We start from the raw sequence: 17,189 nt of genomic DNA, 5'->3' as shown, positions 1-17,189 counted from the left end.
TTCTGCTCCCCTTGAACCTGGTCAGGGCTTAGTAACTAACTCTCTTCTAACAAACAGAATGTGGCAGAAGTGACTTCTGAGGCTAGATCATAAAAGACAACTCAGCTTTTGCCTGGCCCTCTCTTGGGATGCTCCCAGGTAAGGTCCCTGGCCCATAACCCCAGCTAAGCTCCCAGATGAGAACGGCCAGCAATGGCTTCTAGACATGTCAAGAGGAAACTTTGAAGTGACCCAGTCTCTGCTACTGTCTGACTGTTCAGCCACCATGTGACCAAAAATTACATGAAAGATGCTAACCTCCTAGCTGAGCCCAGTCAATCCCCAGGACTTTGAGAAATAATGACAACTGTCGCTGTTGGAAGCCACTTCATTTTGGGGTGATTTCTTATGCAGTAATAGATACCTGAAACAATGTGCCACAGGCAGGTGGAAACTGGGACTCAGAAAAATTAAGCGACTTTCCCCAAGCTCACATAGCTAGTAAGGAACAGAGCCGGGATTTTAATAAATATCAGTCTGAATCCCAAACTGTTTTCTTTCCACTAACAACAGACATGTCAAAAACAGTAATTGTGGCTAGCCTGCATCGAAGGTTTCCTCCAAGCAGGCAATTTTCTAAGCACTTTATGTGGAGTAACTCACTGAAACCTGACCCCAACGTCACGTGGTAGGTGTTATTATTAGCCCCATGTTATAGTTGGGGAACCGGGGGCAAAAAGAGGTTAATGAATTTGCCCAAAGTGATACAGCTAGTAAGTCACAGAGCCAAGATTCACCCTTCAAAGTTGGCTCTGGAGCATGCAGTCTTAACCACTATGTGATATATAGTTGAAACTTTCTTTTTCTTTTCTTTTCTTTCTTTCTTTCTTTTTAATGTTTATTTATTTTTGAGAGAGAGAGCATGAGAGCAAGCTGGGTAGGGGCAGAGAGAGGGAGACAGAGGATCTGAAGTGGGCTCTGTGCTGACAGCAGAGAGCCCTATGCAGGGCTCAAACTCATGAACCGTGAGATCACGACCGGAGCTGAAGTCAGATGCTTAACCGACTGAGCCACCCAGGCGCCCTAATATAGTTGAAACTTTAGAACAGACTACATACATTGAGAAGAGAACCAGGGACAGCCCCTTAGGAGCTGTATCCTTATAAGACAGTCAGAAGAAGACCCAGTGATGGAAAAACATGAGAGGGATGTAAGAGTGGAAGGAACCAAACACTATGTGTACAACATCGCTGGAGGAACCCATGGCAGGGTCCACAAAGCAGCTTCAGTCTTTAAAGGTGAGTGGGTCAGTAGCAATCCAGCCATGACCCCTTCCCCAAATTCACAGTTGTCAGTAACAAACTCTTCCAACGCAAGTGATCTTTGAACCGTAGAAGAGAGAGTAACATTCACCCTCTGAGACGGGAACAGAAGCAGCACTATTGCCCTTTTCTACTTTGCTCTTACAATGACAACATTCACCCCTCCTCTGGACTGACTAGGTGGTTACTTAACTTCAGAGATGAGAAAAGTCAACTTGTGTACTTACTTTAAAAAAATATGGTTTGTGAGCTTGGCCCAGTGAAGACCATCAAACCAACTAGGACCTTTTATGCACTTGATGTGATTGATTCCTTCACAGACTGAATCTAAAACCAATGCCTTTAACGTTTACTTCTGTACAATAAGCTCTGGGCCTAAGGCTCATTCACCAGAGGCCCTGAGGCTGTGATACCACACAGAAGAATCAAGGAGCCCATGTTCAGTGTGGGCAAAGTAGAAGTGGGGCGGGAGGGTGGCAGTGGGAACTGGCAGAGGTGAAAACAATATTCCCAGGGGAACTAGTCTCAGCTCCAGCTCCCATTTGCCCTCTCAGATGAGAGCATAACACGCACAGCAGAAACCTACTCAGATAATTTGCATAATGAGAAACAAAGACAGGAAGCCCCTCCCAATCTGGGGGCCCTCCATGTGCCTCCTTCAACCTACAAGTTAGATTCTTTCCCATTGGCAAGAAGTTTCTCTCAGAGGTGGTAATGTTTTGCTTGGCCCACAGCATGACTACCTGACTCCACATCCTAGGTTCTTCTCAGTATTGGCCTGAATCATTTGGGCCGAGCCCTGGGAGTGCCATCTTCAAGGATGACTGTCAGTACTTGGCCAAGACACTTTAACATACACGTTACTAGGAGGCCCCATGCATGTCACCAGCCTTTTTGGAAAAAGCATTCCCTTTTGAAAATGACACTTGCAAGTATGGGAGAGGCTTTCTTGGAAAAACCCCATGTTTTGTCCAAAAGAACTGGACCTGAAACTCCACCAGATTTGTCATATGTGATTCCTCCCTCACCGGTCCCTATCCCAGGCCTTGTTCATTATCTTCTCATTAGGCCCATCAGTCCTAACGTCCAAGAAAGCATTGGAAAGTTTGCACTAGAAATTTTCGGCAACTTCTCTGGTTCTTGGGAATGGGGGCTGAGGAGTGGCACTTACAATGATGACAAAAGCAGGTGTGACAGCAGACCCAAGCAAGGAGCACCAAGGGCTCTCAGAAGCGAGGAGCACCAACAGGTTCTCAGAAATGAACCCACATGAATGGACTACGAAAAGGAAACCAACTAAGAGGAAGCTGCCTTTGGAAGCCCCAGTGTCCTTTGAAAGAAGCTCTTCCCTTGTGGGCTTTAGTTTCACTCTGTGACAATTGGATCATGTTGTGGGCTGAGACTTGTTTCTTCCTTTTTAAAAATTCTTGTTTTTATTATTTTCCCTCTGAAATCCAATCAACCAATGACAATACTGGGAAAGTTGCACTGGCTACAGCCTTGCTATTCTTTTTCTCACTCCGTGATAGGAAGTGAGACATGACAGAGCTCCTTAATCTATCTGTTCCATCCTGACTGGTAAATAAACTCTCCTCTCTGAAACCAAACTTATTCCAAAAGAGAGTCATCAATCAGGCAGTGCTTGTGATATTCATCACTGGCCTAAGCAACTGTGGTGAGGTACTCTGCTGAGATTATACTTATGGCCACAGGTACCAGTGGGAGGGATTGACTTGAGGAAGCCGCGTGCCATAGCCCTGTGCAAAGTGATGACTAGTGATCCTTTGGCACTCTGAGCTAGAAGAGAAAAACCCTCTTGAGACCCACCCCCAGCCCCCCGCCCAAAACATCAGCCAAGCAGATGTGGAAAAAAATGGTAATGGTATTTCAAGGAAATGGTAAAGGATGAACATGCCAGCAGGGCTCCTGGGTGGCTCAGCTGGTTGAGTGTCTGACTTTGGCTCAGTTCATGATCTCATGGTTGGTGAGTCTGAGCCCCACATTGGGCTCTGTGCTGACAGTGCAGACAGAGCCTGCTTGGGATCCTCTGTCTCCCTCTCTCTGCCCTTTCCCTGCTCATGCTTGCGCTCACGCGCACTCTCTGTCTGTCTCAAGCTAAATAAATAAACTGAAAAAAAAAAAAAAAAAAAAAAAAAAAAGGATGAACATGCCGAAGAGAGACATGAAGAAACACTGAGTTTCCCCTCCCCAACCTTTTAGGAAACAACTGTGATCTAAGAACCAGTCCTAGCCTTCAGAAGCCCTCAAGCTGCCTACTAGGCAGAGAGGTACAACAACTTGTAATTTGTGGTCTCCGCTTACTACAGATGACGCCTGGTCATGCCTCTTAGTTCTTAAAATATTCAGCCTGAAGCATGAACATGTCAAAGTAACTGAGTGAAACTGGACATTCCAGTGAGAAACCCAAGTGGGGAACATCCTAAAAAGTCATATGGCAAGTGAAACTGGAGAATTTTTTTGCAGAATGCCAACTAACCAAAAGACAGAAAGGAAACACAAGCCAAAATATTAACACGTGTGAGGAAAACCACCTAGTCATAATTCTAAAACTCAAGAAAAGAGAATTACCTGCAAGAAAACGAAGATGCTATAGATTACAAAGGGGAAGAAAAGTGAACAGAAATATAACTGAGAACCCAAATTCTGCCCTTTATCAAAATGTCTGAAAATACTTTCTATGATTGGTCTAGTCTGAGTTGTCATTTGAAGAACCTTGAAATTTGTCTAGGGCAAAAGTGGCCAGTAGAGAAAGCAAAAAGGATCCACTCACTCCCTTCTTTCTTGGCAATAGCCATTAATCAAATATTTGTCGTATGTTAACTTACTTCCCCCAAAGATCTTACAATCAGGCGAATAGATAAGATACTGACCCATCAAAAGGTAGTCAAGAATGCATGACATTAAATGATACGTGTCATATGCATGGTACAGGTCATAAATACTAAAACTCTAAGAAAATAATAAGGAATACTTGAGGTTGGGGATGTGTGGTCAGCCCAGGATCTGAGGGTTAATAATAGCCAAAAAATATTTAGAGGAAGAAGGCAAGGTGAGGAATCTTCGTCCTACAAACATTTAAGGATCTACGATTCATACTTTCATCAGGTTCCACACATTAATCAATTAAGGAAAATTAAACCCCCAAAACTCCAAAAATGCCCCCTGTTACATGACCACACCTGGGCAGCCCCTAGATCCACACCAACTCAGTGCAGAAACAAGGAAAGACAGAATATGAATAGTGTAGTGTGAAAGCATCCCCAATGCTGGAAGCCCCCAAATCAAAGCAGGATGAGTCAGGGATCTGCTCTTTTTGGGCGGGGGGAAAAAAGAAAAGACACTGTCAGCCATTTTCCAGGGACTTTCAGCAGCTCCTCCTAATAACAGCTAAAACCAGTGATAGTCAAAGAGCAGGCCTGGCAGGACTCCAGAACCTGGACCCCACAAGCATGTTGAGATTTTGAAATGCACATTTTGGAGTATGGATCTCAGTCATTGTCATCCTATTTGTGAAACAGAGAAAAGCAGTATCTATCTGTGGGCTTCTCAGAATATTGATCAACAGAGATCCATGGATACATCAAGACTGATGGCCTTGTTGGGACCTCCGTAGAACCAGCATGAACTTCCCTACAGAGAGACCACACACATAATCCCTTCTCTTCTCATCACCTCAACCAGCCCTACCCAGTGACTCTGTATTGAGATAAATAGGGACATCTGGGTTAAAAATACAGTGCTTGGTGAAAATCTCCCCCTTGCCTGCCTGCAGTCTGCTTCTAGAACTGAAAATTTTCACTTATTAGTTGTCCTGCTCACATTGATCTCATAAGATTTAGTTAATAAGTAATATTTTTTAACATTTATTATTGGGTGCTGTGCTAATCATTCTACATGTATTATCTCATTTAATACAGCTATCCTATTAAGTGCTATCACTATCCCCATTTTATAGGAAAGTAATTTGCCCAACATCACTGAGTTTGAAAATGTAGAAGATGGTTTCCAAACCCAGGTCTGTTTGGTTGTAAAGCCCAAATTCTTAGTCATTATACCATACTTAGTAGAATTTTTATTTTTTTAAAGGAAGGGCATCTATGAAAAACTTTCAGCTAACATCATACTTAATGGTGAAGGTCTGAATGCTTTCCACCACGACTAGAACAAAGATGTTTGTTCTCACCACTTTTATTCAACATTGTCCTTGGCAGTGCTAGCCGGTGGAATAAGGAAAGAAAAAGAAATAAAGGCAAACAGGTTAGAAAGTAAAAAGTAGAACTGTCTTTTCTTCACTGACAACATAGTCATGTACACAGAGAAAACTCCTTAAGAAATCTACCCAAAAAAGTTACTAGGAATAATCAGTGAATTTATTAAGGTCACAGGATACGAAATCAATATTTTAAAAATTATCATCCTGTATGCTAGCAATTAATAACTGGAAAACAAAAGTAAACAAAAATACCCTTCACAGTAGCATCCAGAAAACCTGAAATACTTAGGGATAAATTTAACAAAATACGTGCAAGACCCATTCACCGATGACCACAAAACATTACTGAACTGCTCTTAACGTTCAAATACTACTTGCGTGATTGCAAATAAAGTCTTCAGCCTAGCATTCAAAACAGGTGAAAATGTGACCCTCATCTCCCTCTCCAGACCCTTTCTCCAGTTCTCCTTTTCATTCTGGTTATTTTGCATACTACAAATATGCCCCTCTGCTGAAGAGAATGGTGGCTCTCTCTGCATGAAATCCATGTAGTCAATCGATTGGTCTCTATCTCTAAACTACCCCTACCTCAACTATCCCTGGCTATTAGAATCCCATCTCAAACTACTTCTCCAAGAAACTTTCTTTAATCCTGTAACTGAATATGATCTTCTTTTCCTCTAAGATGCTTCCCCTGCTCCCAAAAGCACTATGCTGGTATCTTACGGCATTTATCATATTCTGGATTGAACTGCTGCTCTATCTTTGTACTTCCAGACTGTAAACTCCTTGATGACAGGAACTGTGTCTGATATAACTACCCAGAAAGTACCTAGTTCTTTACACAGAGCACACATATAAGTATTTGTTGAAGCAAGCATTTGAAAGATGGAATTGAAACCAAGCTCTCTTAGTAATACAACCTCAAGAATACCAAAATGTATCACTGTCACAATCGAATTAATGATGTCCTGACTGTCCTGGGGACTGAACCAGGTATTTAGCCATGTGGTGACTTTCCTCTCACTCAGTTCTGAGGAATGTGAGCTCAGTTTGTCTTCTGTTAGTCGGACCAATAGCAAGATCAAGACCAAGTAAAACATCCTAGCCTAGAGGACAAAGACAGATCCTCAGTCTGAATAAACAGATCAGTGAGGGAAAGAGGAGGGGGGAAACCGATGTCATCAGCACAAGGCAGGAAATCTATGAAGACAAAAGAGAAGCACTAAAGATTCTGTTTCTGAAAAAAGGATAAAAAGCGACCTGAACGTCACATCTTGGGGGGCTGTGTTGCTGTAGTATACGGAAGTCTCTCGGATACCTGTGCCTCTGCCACTCTGGACACATCTGCAAGGGTAAATGGACTATTAACTGCCTCCAGACCACCCCAGGAGGCAAGCAGCATGGCCAGGTCCTGAGCAGAGGCACAGGGAGGAGCTAACAGGCTCTGTCCCAGAGAAGGTCCCTGGAGAGGTAACTTGGCTCTCACTGCAAGTACAGAGTGGGAAGGGAATGTTACTGTACAATGGAGCTCATATACCACACTTGGCTAGAGGCAACTCGCCAGAGAAAGAAGGCTCCTTAACTGAGCCTCATTTATAATTATCGAAAAACATCACCGCTGATTAACAGCAAATGCTCTTAGTCAACATGAATCTCTGTCTTTTGACCCCAGATTGGCAAGAGCTCCAAGCTCTTTGCCTGAGTACAGCATGTCCTCTTTCAAGTCATCCTGATGCCTTTTAGTCACCCTCCGGGCTCCTACAGTTGCTATAGCCTAACATGGAGCTCTAGTTCACCAAAGATTTACCTGTGTGCACTGATGTTTTTAAAGGAGGCTAATTTCACAGACTTGTCATAATTTAGCACTTCCACTGGTTAATTCACTTACTTTCCCCAGTTTTCCAACGTGTTGCCTATATCATCTCTTGAAATTCATAAACTGACTTTATTTATAAGTGCTAATTCCAATAAGAGAGTAGGAGGGGAAGATTAATTCACTAGAAACAAGACAAAAAATCCCCATTTCACATACCTTTGAAAATCTGGGGGGAGTTTTTTACTTTTGGTTCAAATTATACTGCCACCACTTCAGACCTTGAAAAGAAAGACCCCAGAACAAGTTGTTGAAGACTGCACAGGGGAAACTTCATTGATATTAACATTCCTTTTCCAAATCAATGTGCGGAATTACCAAATGCCACTAAACCAGAAGGATTGAGAGGGTTAAAAACTTCCACTGTTGGATTTCCGTATTTGTTTTTTGCTTACGTATTCGAGTGGCAATTCCCCGATCCTCTGAAATCTCAACACTACGTTCAAATTGGTTATCTTAAACGTACTTCAAAATAGTATTCAAGTGGCTAGTCCTAGAATTTACCAATTGTACAGGAATACAGTCAAAATCAAACTCTTCATTAACAGCTGAAATCTTCGACTTGGCTTCTAAATGAAAATCAAAGCAATCATGCACTGTAGAGTTTTCTCTTTCCACATATGGAATCATGTGATTTCTCACACGGATTCTGTTGTGAGATTATCAAGAGTGTGAAACAGTAGGAATTGCTGTACCGGCAGAGCTATGGCCCTAAAGCTCAGTGGCAAATCTCTGCATCTCTCCTTTGAGCGTCCCAATTAAGATTCATCACAAAATTCACTGTCACAGAAAACTTCTTAAAGGCAAAGTATCTGGAAAACAATTTGGGATTTTCATTCCTGACCCAAGGGTTATATCTGCGAGGTAGGGTAGTGAATATATATATATATATATATATATATATATATATACACACAATATATATATAGGGTAGTGAATATATATATATATATATATATAACACACTATATATATATATATATATATATATATATATATATATATGGCTTGGGAAGAAGTTCCCATAATACTGACTTACTGGCAAAATTAACATTCTCCATCTTTTAAGAGAAAAACATGGCTTCTTTGACAAACATTTTACTTTTGGAGAAGTACACATTTCAAGAATATGTCATTTTTCAATTGCCTTAGGAACAGGTAGCTTAGAGGGAGACTTTTCACCACGTTTTTTTTTTTTTTTTTTTTAAAGCCCAACATGAGCCTTGAACTCACAATCCTGAGATCAAGACCTGAGCTGAGATTAAGCGTCAGACACCAGGCACCCCATTCACCATATATTTGTATGTACTTTCTGGAATAAGGCATATAAATATTTTACATATTCAAAAAGCTAAATACAATTTTATAAGGAAAAAAGCTATTGATGCATTTACTATTAGGAAATAAAATGGAAATGTCCTAGATAATAAAAGACGGTAAAGAGGATTGGAACCAAGAAGTTAGTCACCTAGTTAGTTAATCCGCCACCCTCTCTAGTTCCCAAGATATTTGTTAGCTCAAACTGTTAGTTGTTTTATTTTAGTTGTTTTATTTTCGTTGAAACAGGAGGGTGAGGGAGTGGTGATCTATTCTCCAAAAAGACAAAAAAAGAGGGTCCTCTCCAGCAAGACCTTTATTCTTGACACTGCTCAAATCCCATTAACACTAATCAGCACAGTGATTAAGCACATTGTGGTTAAGTACTCTAGTTGATAACTACTCCTTTGGAAAAAAGGTTCCCATAGCGACAGGTAAAGGCTATCATCAAATTCAGCTTTTGAGACTTGGTGTCACAGATCAGAGTTAAGATTGTTTTAGTATTAATCTGGAGGCTTGCTTTTTTAACTTCACTTGACTTCATTCATTCAAAAGACCCTTAGGAGAGTCCCTCTATAAACCAGCACAGTACCAACATCAGGGACCAGGAGAGGTAGGAGAAGGACCTCATAGATAAAATATGATTCCCACCGCCAAGAATTACAATCTGCTATGGAAAGCAGCCACTGAAAGAACGAATGACTTTATGATAGTAATGCTACCCCTAAATCTATAACCAAGCCTTGTCCTTACCACCATGGATGGTCAGTTTCTAGTCTAGTTTCACTTTCCCATCTTCAAGCTGCAGCACAGCTGGGTTTCCAGCTGGCTGGGGAAGAAAAGATTCTTTAAATAAACAGCATTTTAAAAATATGCAGTCACTTTTGCTTTACCAAATTTTGTGCACCACCTTCCCCTAACATGTGAATCTGGATGTCAAATTAATTAAAAACTATTTGAAAGAATGTAAAGTGCTCCAGGAATACACCGTTTCCATCTTTAACAACAAAGAACACTACACATTGGAAGAAAACTGCAAGTCAGAAAGTTCCAAAGGAAGAATGATCTTTTTTTTTTTTTTTTTGGTAACACATCGGCTGTGTCTATTCAACAAGGAAACAGCTTAAAAGCATATACATAGGAAAACAACAAGATAGGGTGTGATTATACCAAAATATATGCAACCATTGTTAAAAATGCAGGCCCGTTTGCAGAACAGGATGCCTTGTACAGAGCTGCTAATCTCTAAGACTCCTTCCTAACTCTTTTTCATCTCCTTTCCACAGAAGGCATAGAAAACACCTCATGTATGCAATCTTAGAAATGCAAAGATTTTACTCAACTCTTTACCACCAGAGGTAGTAATTTTGGATGAATGATACACATGAGATCTATAAAAATACCCCTCTGACACATACTGTTATTGCAGCCAGATTTCACATGCTTCAAATCGATATTCTACAGTTGCGGTGAAATTAGCCATTATGAGGACCTTCTAGAAAGGGTCCAGTATGACCCCTCACTGATGCTACTGAGACATTTGCTAACTTTTAAGCTCAGTATCACTCTATATGGTATATTATCGCAAAGTCCTGGCCCACCAAAACACACCTTTCTAGATGATCTCCCCAGGAACCATACCTCTCTGAATCCAGACACATTCAGAGCTGGAACTGGCTAAACAAAGTAACAATTCAACCACAGTTGCTCAATATAACGGCCATGATGACAGTTTCTGAGTGCCAGTTTCCCTATTTTGCAATGGGCAGATCTGCTCCAAGGAGAAAATGTTCCCAATGACCCTGTGGCCTAGAGGGCTTTCTTTAGAGACAGAAAACAGAAAATGAATTTGTTAGTTATTTCCTGCTGAACACAAGGAAGGTGTTGTGGTTAGTTAGGATGATTTTGTTTCCTTATTTAATATACCATCACCAGTGCACGCTTTCTGCTTTCTTTAACCCCGTAGTCGAAAATAGGAAAATGTAGTCTATGCTCTTCTGCCACACGATCACCAGTTCCACAAGTTTCCTCTCGCAAATATGTCCTTTAATTTCTAATCCCCTTGTATAAAGCCCCCCTCCCGAACTGACCCAGATCTATATGTTATCAACTCAAAGCAAAAATATTTGCATTTCTGAAGTGTTTACTTCCATGCTCATTCCTGCTCCTTGACAATTTGCAATGTGGGAGAGCCTTCTCCTTAGCACGGATTGCAGTATCTTCTGGGCACTATACTACCCATGCCATTTCAATCATATGAGGTGATCATAAGCTCAAAGCAGACAACATTTCTGACCTCCAAATCCTTCCTGATCACACATTCAACTATTAAACTCTTAAACTCTCACTAAAACGAACAAGGCATAATTGTCAGGAGGGAAGGAGTAAAGGAGGAGGAGGAAGACAGGGGATTACCTGACAATCACCATTGGGTCTCAGTGGACCAGACTAGGGATTATGTGGTGATGTGCCCTGTGCATATTCAGGAGCAACTCACCGAAAACCAAAACAGAAGCTGTCCTTGGACAAGGTTCAATAAATGTTTTTACTATCTATTTCCCACTGCACAATACAGATCCACAGCTCCCCACGGGGTCTCAGATAAAATACTTAACAATAAAAAATTAACTGGTCTCAACTTGTCATCATAAAACATTTAAGACATTAAAGAGCAGTCAACAAAATTCCTCAGAACAATGTCAGAGAGAGAAACTGCTGTTACCACCAAAGTTTTTCCCTCCTTATTAAGATACTTCAAGATTCTTCTGATCAAAGTGATCACTGTTCAACATAATGCCTGGATATACTACCACCACTAAATTAAAATTTGTCTCCTGAAGGACGGCAGCGGGGGCGGGGGGGGGGGGGGGTGGTGCTGGTAAGAGGAGGAAAGCTTCCAAAAGTCAAAGGCATTGATCTAGAAAGATAAGGGCAGCAAAACCTCCTATGAGCTGTTACACATTCTTTGCTTCTCAAAGCCTATCTAGAACCAATTGGTAAACTGGTAAACAAGCCAACTTCGATGGCCATCCAGGACATCTGTCACAATTCAGTGATTACACAGCTCAGAGTCACACAGCAAGCACCAAATTCAGCCTTACTTGGGACAAAATGAAACCCCAATATGAATAAGCACAAGATAAGCTAACACCAAATACTCCAGTATGGGGCCGATTTGGTTTGAAATACCTTACTGAGAAGTATTGGGTGAAGGGATAAGAAACAAAAGCTCTTAAACTGATATTTCTTTGACTTTTGTCATGGGAGACCTCCACTCCCACCTACAGAGACCTACAGATTTCAGTGTTTTGTTTCCAGTCACCTGCGTTCCTGTGCAGCGCCCAAAACCATGAAGATGAGAGACGCAGTCAACACATCCTGCCAGTAAGATGTCAGAGCTTGAACTTACAGCATTCAGCAGAAGTAAGTTACTCTCTTTCACTGTCATCACCATCAACAGACCTAGTGAAATCTCCCAGAAACAGCCAAGAGAGGTGTCTGCTCGATGGTCCTGGACGTTAAGAGAAAGCGTGCTAACTGCTTAGCAAAGACGGGCAATCACAATGGAGAAAACACCCGAGCCACATGGAGGACGGAAAACAGTAGCATAAAAAGTCCAACTCTGTCTGCGCCAGCGGTGTGGATGAGCAGAACCCGGAGCCCAGGAGAGGAAGGAGGGGGCGGGGGCCATCATTCCCTAGGAGAACTTGTAAGCGGAGGCCTTCACAAGCTGGGAGTCTGCCCGGCTGCTCCTGCAGACCCTCTCCAGCCTGAGCAAGGCAGGCCCATGGGAGCAGAGCGGGCAAGGCCTCCGAGGGTCACTCCTGACTCACTGAGCCTCGGGCCAGCACCGCCCGGACTTCTCCGTTTTTCCTGCCGCTACTGGGCTATGATGGCAGCTTTCCAGCTCCACTTGCCATACATCAGCCGCAGATCGCTGCTGGCACAGGCCAGCGCCTTCCCCCGCCCCCCACCCCTGGCACACTTTGAGCCCGATCCTCCTTCTCCCCAACCCCAACCCCCTCACCCACCCGTGCCAGGCGCCCTGCCCAGGGGCGGCCCCACCCCCCAGTAGCCCGCCGCTGCCAGGCCTGGGCACCTGCAGCACCTCTCCGCCCCACCCCCATTCTCTACCACCTCTCCCCTCCCCCCTTTCTCTAGCAGAGGGAGGGGGCGACTCACCGCAGTCAGTGCACAGGATCTTGCCCACCTCTTTCTTGAGGTTTTTGCCGTTGGTGTCGATGGGGGCAAAGGCCGTCTTAAACACTAAGGGCTGCTCCGTGGGCTCCAGGAAAAAGATGTAGCGCTGGTTCCTTTCTAGCGGCGCACAGGAGCCCACGCTGATCACCTGCTCGCGCTGCAGACCCCCGCTCCGGAGCGGCCACTTGTCCAGCACCTTTACCAGCGCCACCCGACCCGAGGCGGGCGGCTCTCGGGTGCTGTTGGAGCTGGAGCCGCCGGCCGGGGCTAACCCCTGTACCTTGCCCTCCACCACCACGGGTGCCTTATACGCCTGGTCCTGCACCGACTTGAGGCTAGGCGAGTAGCAGGCGAGCGACACACCGAAGAGCAGCATGGAGAAGCCGGGGGCCGGGTCGCGCCTCATGCCGCCGGCGGCTGCGGCTCGAGAGCGGGCGGCGGCTCTCCGGGCTGCGGGGCTGCGGGGCTGCGGCTGTTGCGGCGGCCGCGGCTCTGGGGGCGCAGCGGGACGGGAGATGCTGCTGTTGCTGCTGCTGCTGCTCCTGCTGCTGCTCTTGCTGCTGCTGCTGCTGCTGCTCCTCTCTCTGCGGCCGCTGCTGCTGCCGCTGCTGCTGCTGCTGCTGCCGCTGCTGCTGCTGCTGTCGCTGTAGCTGCTGCACCGAGCCTTCTCCAGTGGCGGCGGCGGCAGCGCTGAGCAGCAAACCTGCCGCATCTGGCCAGGCCATTTGGGGGGCTCCGCCGCTCCGCCGCCGCCGCCTTGGGAGGGGAAACAGAGCCCGCTATAAAACCGGAAACAGCGTAACGTTAGCGCCTCGTAGCCCTCCACCGGCAGCCCGGGGAGGCGGCCCAGCTAGGGCAGGGGGCAGGCGGCAAGCGGGCCGCGATGCGCAGCGCGGAGCCGCGCGGCGCTCCCACCCTGCGCGCCAGGACCTGGAGGAGGATGCGGAGAATAGGACGCCCGCCCACTTGCTCTCTCGCGCCCCCTCTACCCCCGGACCGAGTGAGGAGCGCGGCTTCTGCAGGGGAAGCTTGGGACTGCACTGCCTTAGCGCCCGGCTTCGGGGCCCGCAGGGGCGCGGGAGGAATCGCGCTACCTTAGCTCTTGGGATTTATGGGCAGGACAGTAGGGCAGTGTGTGACGAGAGGACGGAGTAGAGATAAAGGATTCTGGCACCGTCCTATGAAAGTGGGAGTGGGACACAGGGTGTGCCCCTGCCTTTTGGCCATCAGCTGGAGCAGCCAGGGAGATTTCCACGCGAGGTGTGGCGGGCCAGCCCTCCACCTCCTGGGTTGTCCCCTTCCTTGGGAGGACCCTAGAGGCCGGCCCCTAATCGACCCCACGTGTTCGGCCCTGCCAACGCCTAGTGAGCTCTAGAGATTTGAATTGAGGTGGGGAAGGATTCCAGTCCCATCATTTTTGGAAAGAGTTAGGGCTACGTGGAGTCTTGTCTCGGCATCGAGGACACCTAACGCCACCAGGGTGGTGGCTGGGAGTGGGTCCATTCCCAAGACTCTGGGCTTTCTGCAGCTGCTAGTCAGGGCCAGGCGCTGCACAACCTCATCTTCTTTTAAAAAAGCTGTTCCCTAAGGGAGGTAGGGGGCTTCTCGGGAGCCAGCTTGAGAGCCAGAGCCTGTCAGGGCCAGAGGCTGGCTGCTCCATAGGAAAAGGTTTCTTTGTAAAAGTCTGATGCTTGCAAGAGGCAGAAGGGTCTGGTCCACTGGAGCCGGCATCTGATTTAAAAAAGCAAATCCAGGATCCATTCTCCTCCTATCAATAAGGATCTAGTTTTCAATACCCAGCTTATTCTTATATCCTTGAAGGATGTGGAACTCAGGAATTCTACTCAGGTCTTAGAGAATTTTACCCCTGCCTGGGCCCCGCAGGAAGCCAGCCCAGGGATGTCTGGCTTAGGCTTGGACGGCTATTCTGGAAAGGAAGGATGGAGCTAAACCTTCCCTAGCTGTCGAAGAGACACCTCAAACTTAATATATCCAAAGCCAACAGTGTTATTTCTCCCACCCCACTCCAAACTCGCTATAGTTGTCAATGGCAGTATTTTATACTTGGCCACCTGGTCCCTTCAAATAAGTCCCTTGGTCTCCCCTTATTTTCCCTCATCCAATCAATCACCAAGTCCTTCTGCTCTACCTTTTAAAAGATCTCCAATGTATCCTCTCCAGCCCTGCTGTGAATGCCTGAGGTCCAAGTGCTCATCATCTCTCACCTCGGCTACCGCCACACTTCCTAACTAGTCTCTGCACCCTTTGCCCCATTGCCCTCCTCCAGTGCTACCACCGTCAGAGTCACCCTTCTAAAGATGAAATGTAGATAGGAGTTGGCCATGCCACTGCTCAGAGGAATCAAGTCCACAGACTCTTCAGCATGACTCTTCATGGGCTCCCTCTACCTAACCAGCTCCGTACGCTGGGAGCCAACCCATCACCCCAGGAATCCTCAGCAAAGCATGCTGTTTCTTGCTGTGCTTCCACAGATAATGTCTCTTGTGTCCAGAAGCCTTACCTCAAGCTTGTCCATCTGGGAAACTATTCTTTCCCCAAGGCCCAGCTCAGCATTATACCTCATCTCTCCCTTCCTCACATCTACCTCCATCCCCAGCACCATACACATAACATGATGGAATTAATCCCTTCCTCTTTCGTGTAACCATGGGCCTCATACATATTACTGGATGGCACCGACCTATACTAAAAGCAGCTGTTAGTGGGTTTGCATTAGGCCCATTAGACCAGGCACCTTAACGGCAGGGACTATGTCCTATTAGTCTCTGGAGCACTATAACACAGTGGCTGGCATAGAACAGAGATCAGCAAATCTTCAGTGAAGAAAGGAGGGAAGGAAGAAAACAATCTAAAGTCAGCTCTCTTAAGAGAGCCAGTCTTGTTGGCCCCTTCAATGTTCCCCTTTATATTTTCGTAGATCACGATCTCCCACGTCACAGAACGTCACTGTAAGGAATATTGCTAACTTCACTCTCCTGTTTCTCAGTGGACCACCCAGTCCCAGGGAGGAAAAGGAACTTACTCAAGATCACACACAGCCGGGACTGTACTGAGACCTCGGTTCCGGAATCCAGAGTGGTAAAGAACTTGCGCTCTGGGGTCAAGCAGAGCTGGGTTTCAAATCAATTTTGTAATTCACAAACTTTGGGATGAGCCTGTTTTTCTCTCTAGGCCTTCGTTTCCTCATATGTATAATGGAGATCATCATAGGGTTTACCCCATAAAGTTGTTTCATTGCTCGTTATATACTAATATCCAGTTGAATGGCTCCTCTGTGCCAAACACTGAGGCACACTACGGGCCACTGGATATACTGCAGGGAACCAAACTGACACTGTCCCTGCTCTTAAAGCCTGTACTGTTGGGAAAAGCAATAGTAAACAAACAGACAAATAGGTAACTAATTGCTTATAGAGGTTCGTCTCCTGAAGGAAATAAATAGGATGAAATGATAGGGAATAATGGAAAGGCGAGAGGGCAGGTAAACTTGGATACTAGAAAGCTTCTCTGAGGAGATAACACTTAAGCTGACAGAAGGATTTGAAGGATGTGGATTATATGCGATAATAAGTGTAAAGTGCTTAGAACAATGCCTGATACAGAGTAAGTGCCAAAATTAATGTTGAATATTACTGTTAACTTTCTTATACCAGTGGTTCCCAACTTAGAGCTGAGAATCTCTAAGTGCTGTGTAGTTAATGTACACTTGGACTTTCTGTATATTAATGGGTACAATTCAACTTTCAATAGTAGATGCCACCATGATGAACAAAAACACACATCCTCTTTCCTTTTTTCACAGACCCATTTTAAAGTATAACAAGACAGGGAGAGCCTGGGTGACTCAATCAGTTGAACGTCTGGCTTCGGCTCAGGTCATGGTCTCATGATTCTTGAGTTCGAGCTCCATGTCAGGCTCTGTGCTCGCAGCTCAGAGCCTAGAGCCTGCTTCGGATTCTGTGTCTCCCTCTCTCTTTGCCCCTCCCCTGCTCGTGCTCTGTCTGTCTGCCTCTCTCTCTCAAAAATAAACATTAAAAATAATTTAAAGTATAACAAGACATTGTTAGGTATGAAGAACAGTGGAAAGATATCCTATCATTTTGTCTTGTTTTAAAGGATAAATACGTAAGTATTTGTAAAACATAGATTACCTTTGAAAGGACGCAGCAGAAACTGAAACAAGAGTGGGCTCTGGGAAGGGCACTGAGTGACTGAGGAGCGAGTGAAAGTACTATACCCT

The 17,189-nt window shown here is 45.2% G+C and overlaps 1 protein-coding gene across 4 annotated transcripts in view; it reads right to left on the bottom strand.

Annotated features, from left to right (window-relative positions):
* NRG2 (neuregulin 2) overlaps positions 1-13,844 on the bottom strand; it is a 186,188-nt gene extending 172,344 nt beyond the window's left edge. For all 4 annotated transcript variants that reach the window (XM_081790343.1, XM_078450545.2, XM_078450540.2 and 1 more), the window contains exon 1: positions 12,911-13,844. In XM_081790343.1, the coding sequence (XP_081646469.1) occupies positions 12,911-13,640 (730 nt within the window). In that variant the 5' untranslated portion in view covers positions 13,641-13,844. The remainder of the gene's footprint in view (positions 1-12,910) is intronic.
* Between the last annotated feature and the right edge of the window lie 3,345 nt (positions 13,845-17,189).

This window comes from Panthera onca, chromosome A1 (genome assembly GCF_046562875.1).
Source record: "Panthera onca isolate mPanOnc1 chromosome A1, mPanOnc1 haplotype 2, whole genome shotgun sequence".
In the NCBI taxonomy this organism is placed as follows: Eukaryota; Metazoa; Chordata; class Mammalia; order Carnivora; family Felidae; genus Panthera; species Panthera onca.
Note: the sequence above shows the minus strand (reverse complement) of the source record. Positions and strands in the feature narration are given on the sequence as shown.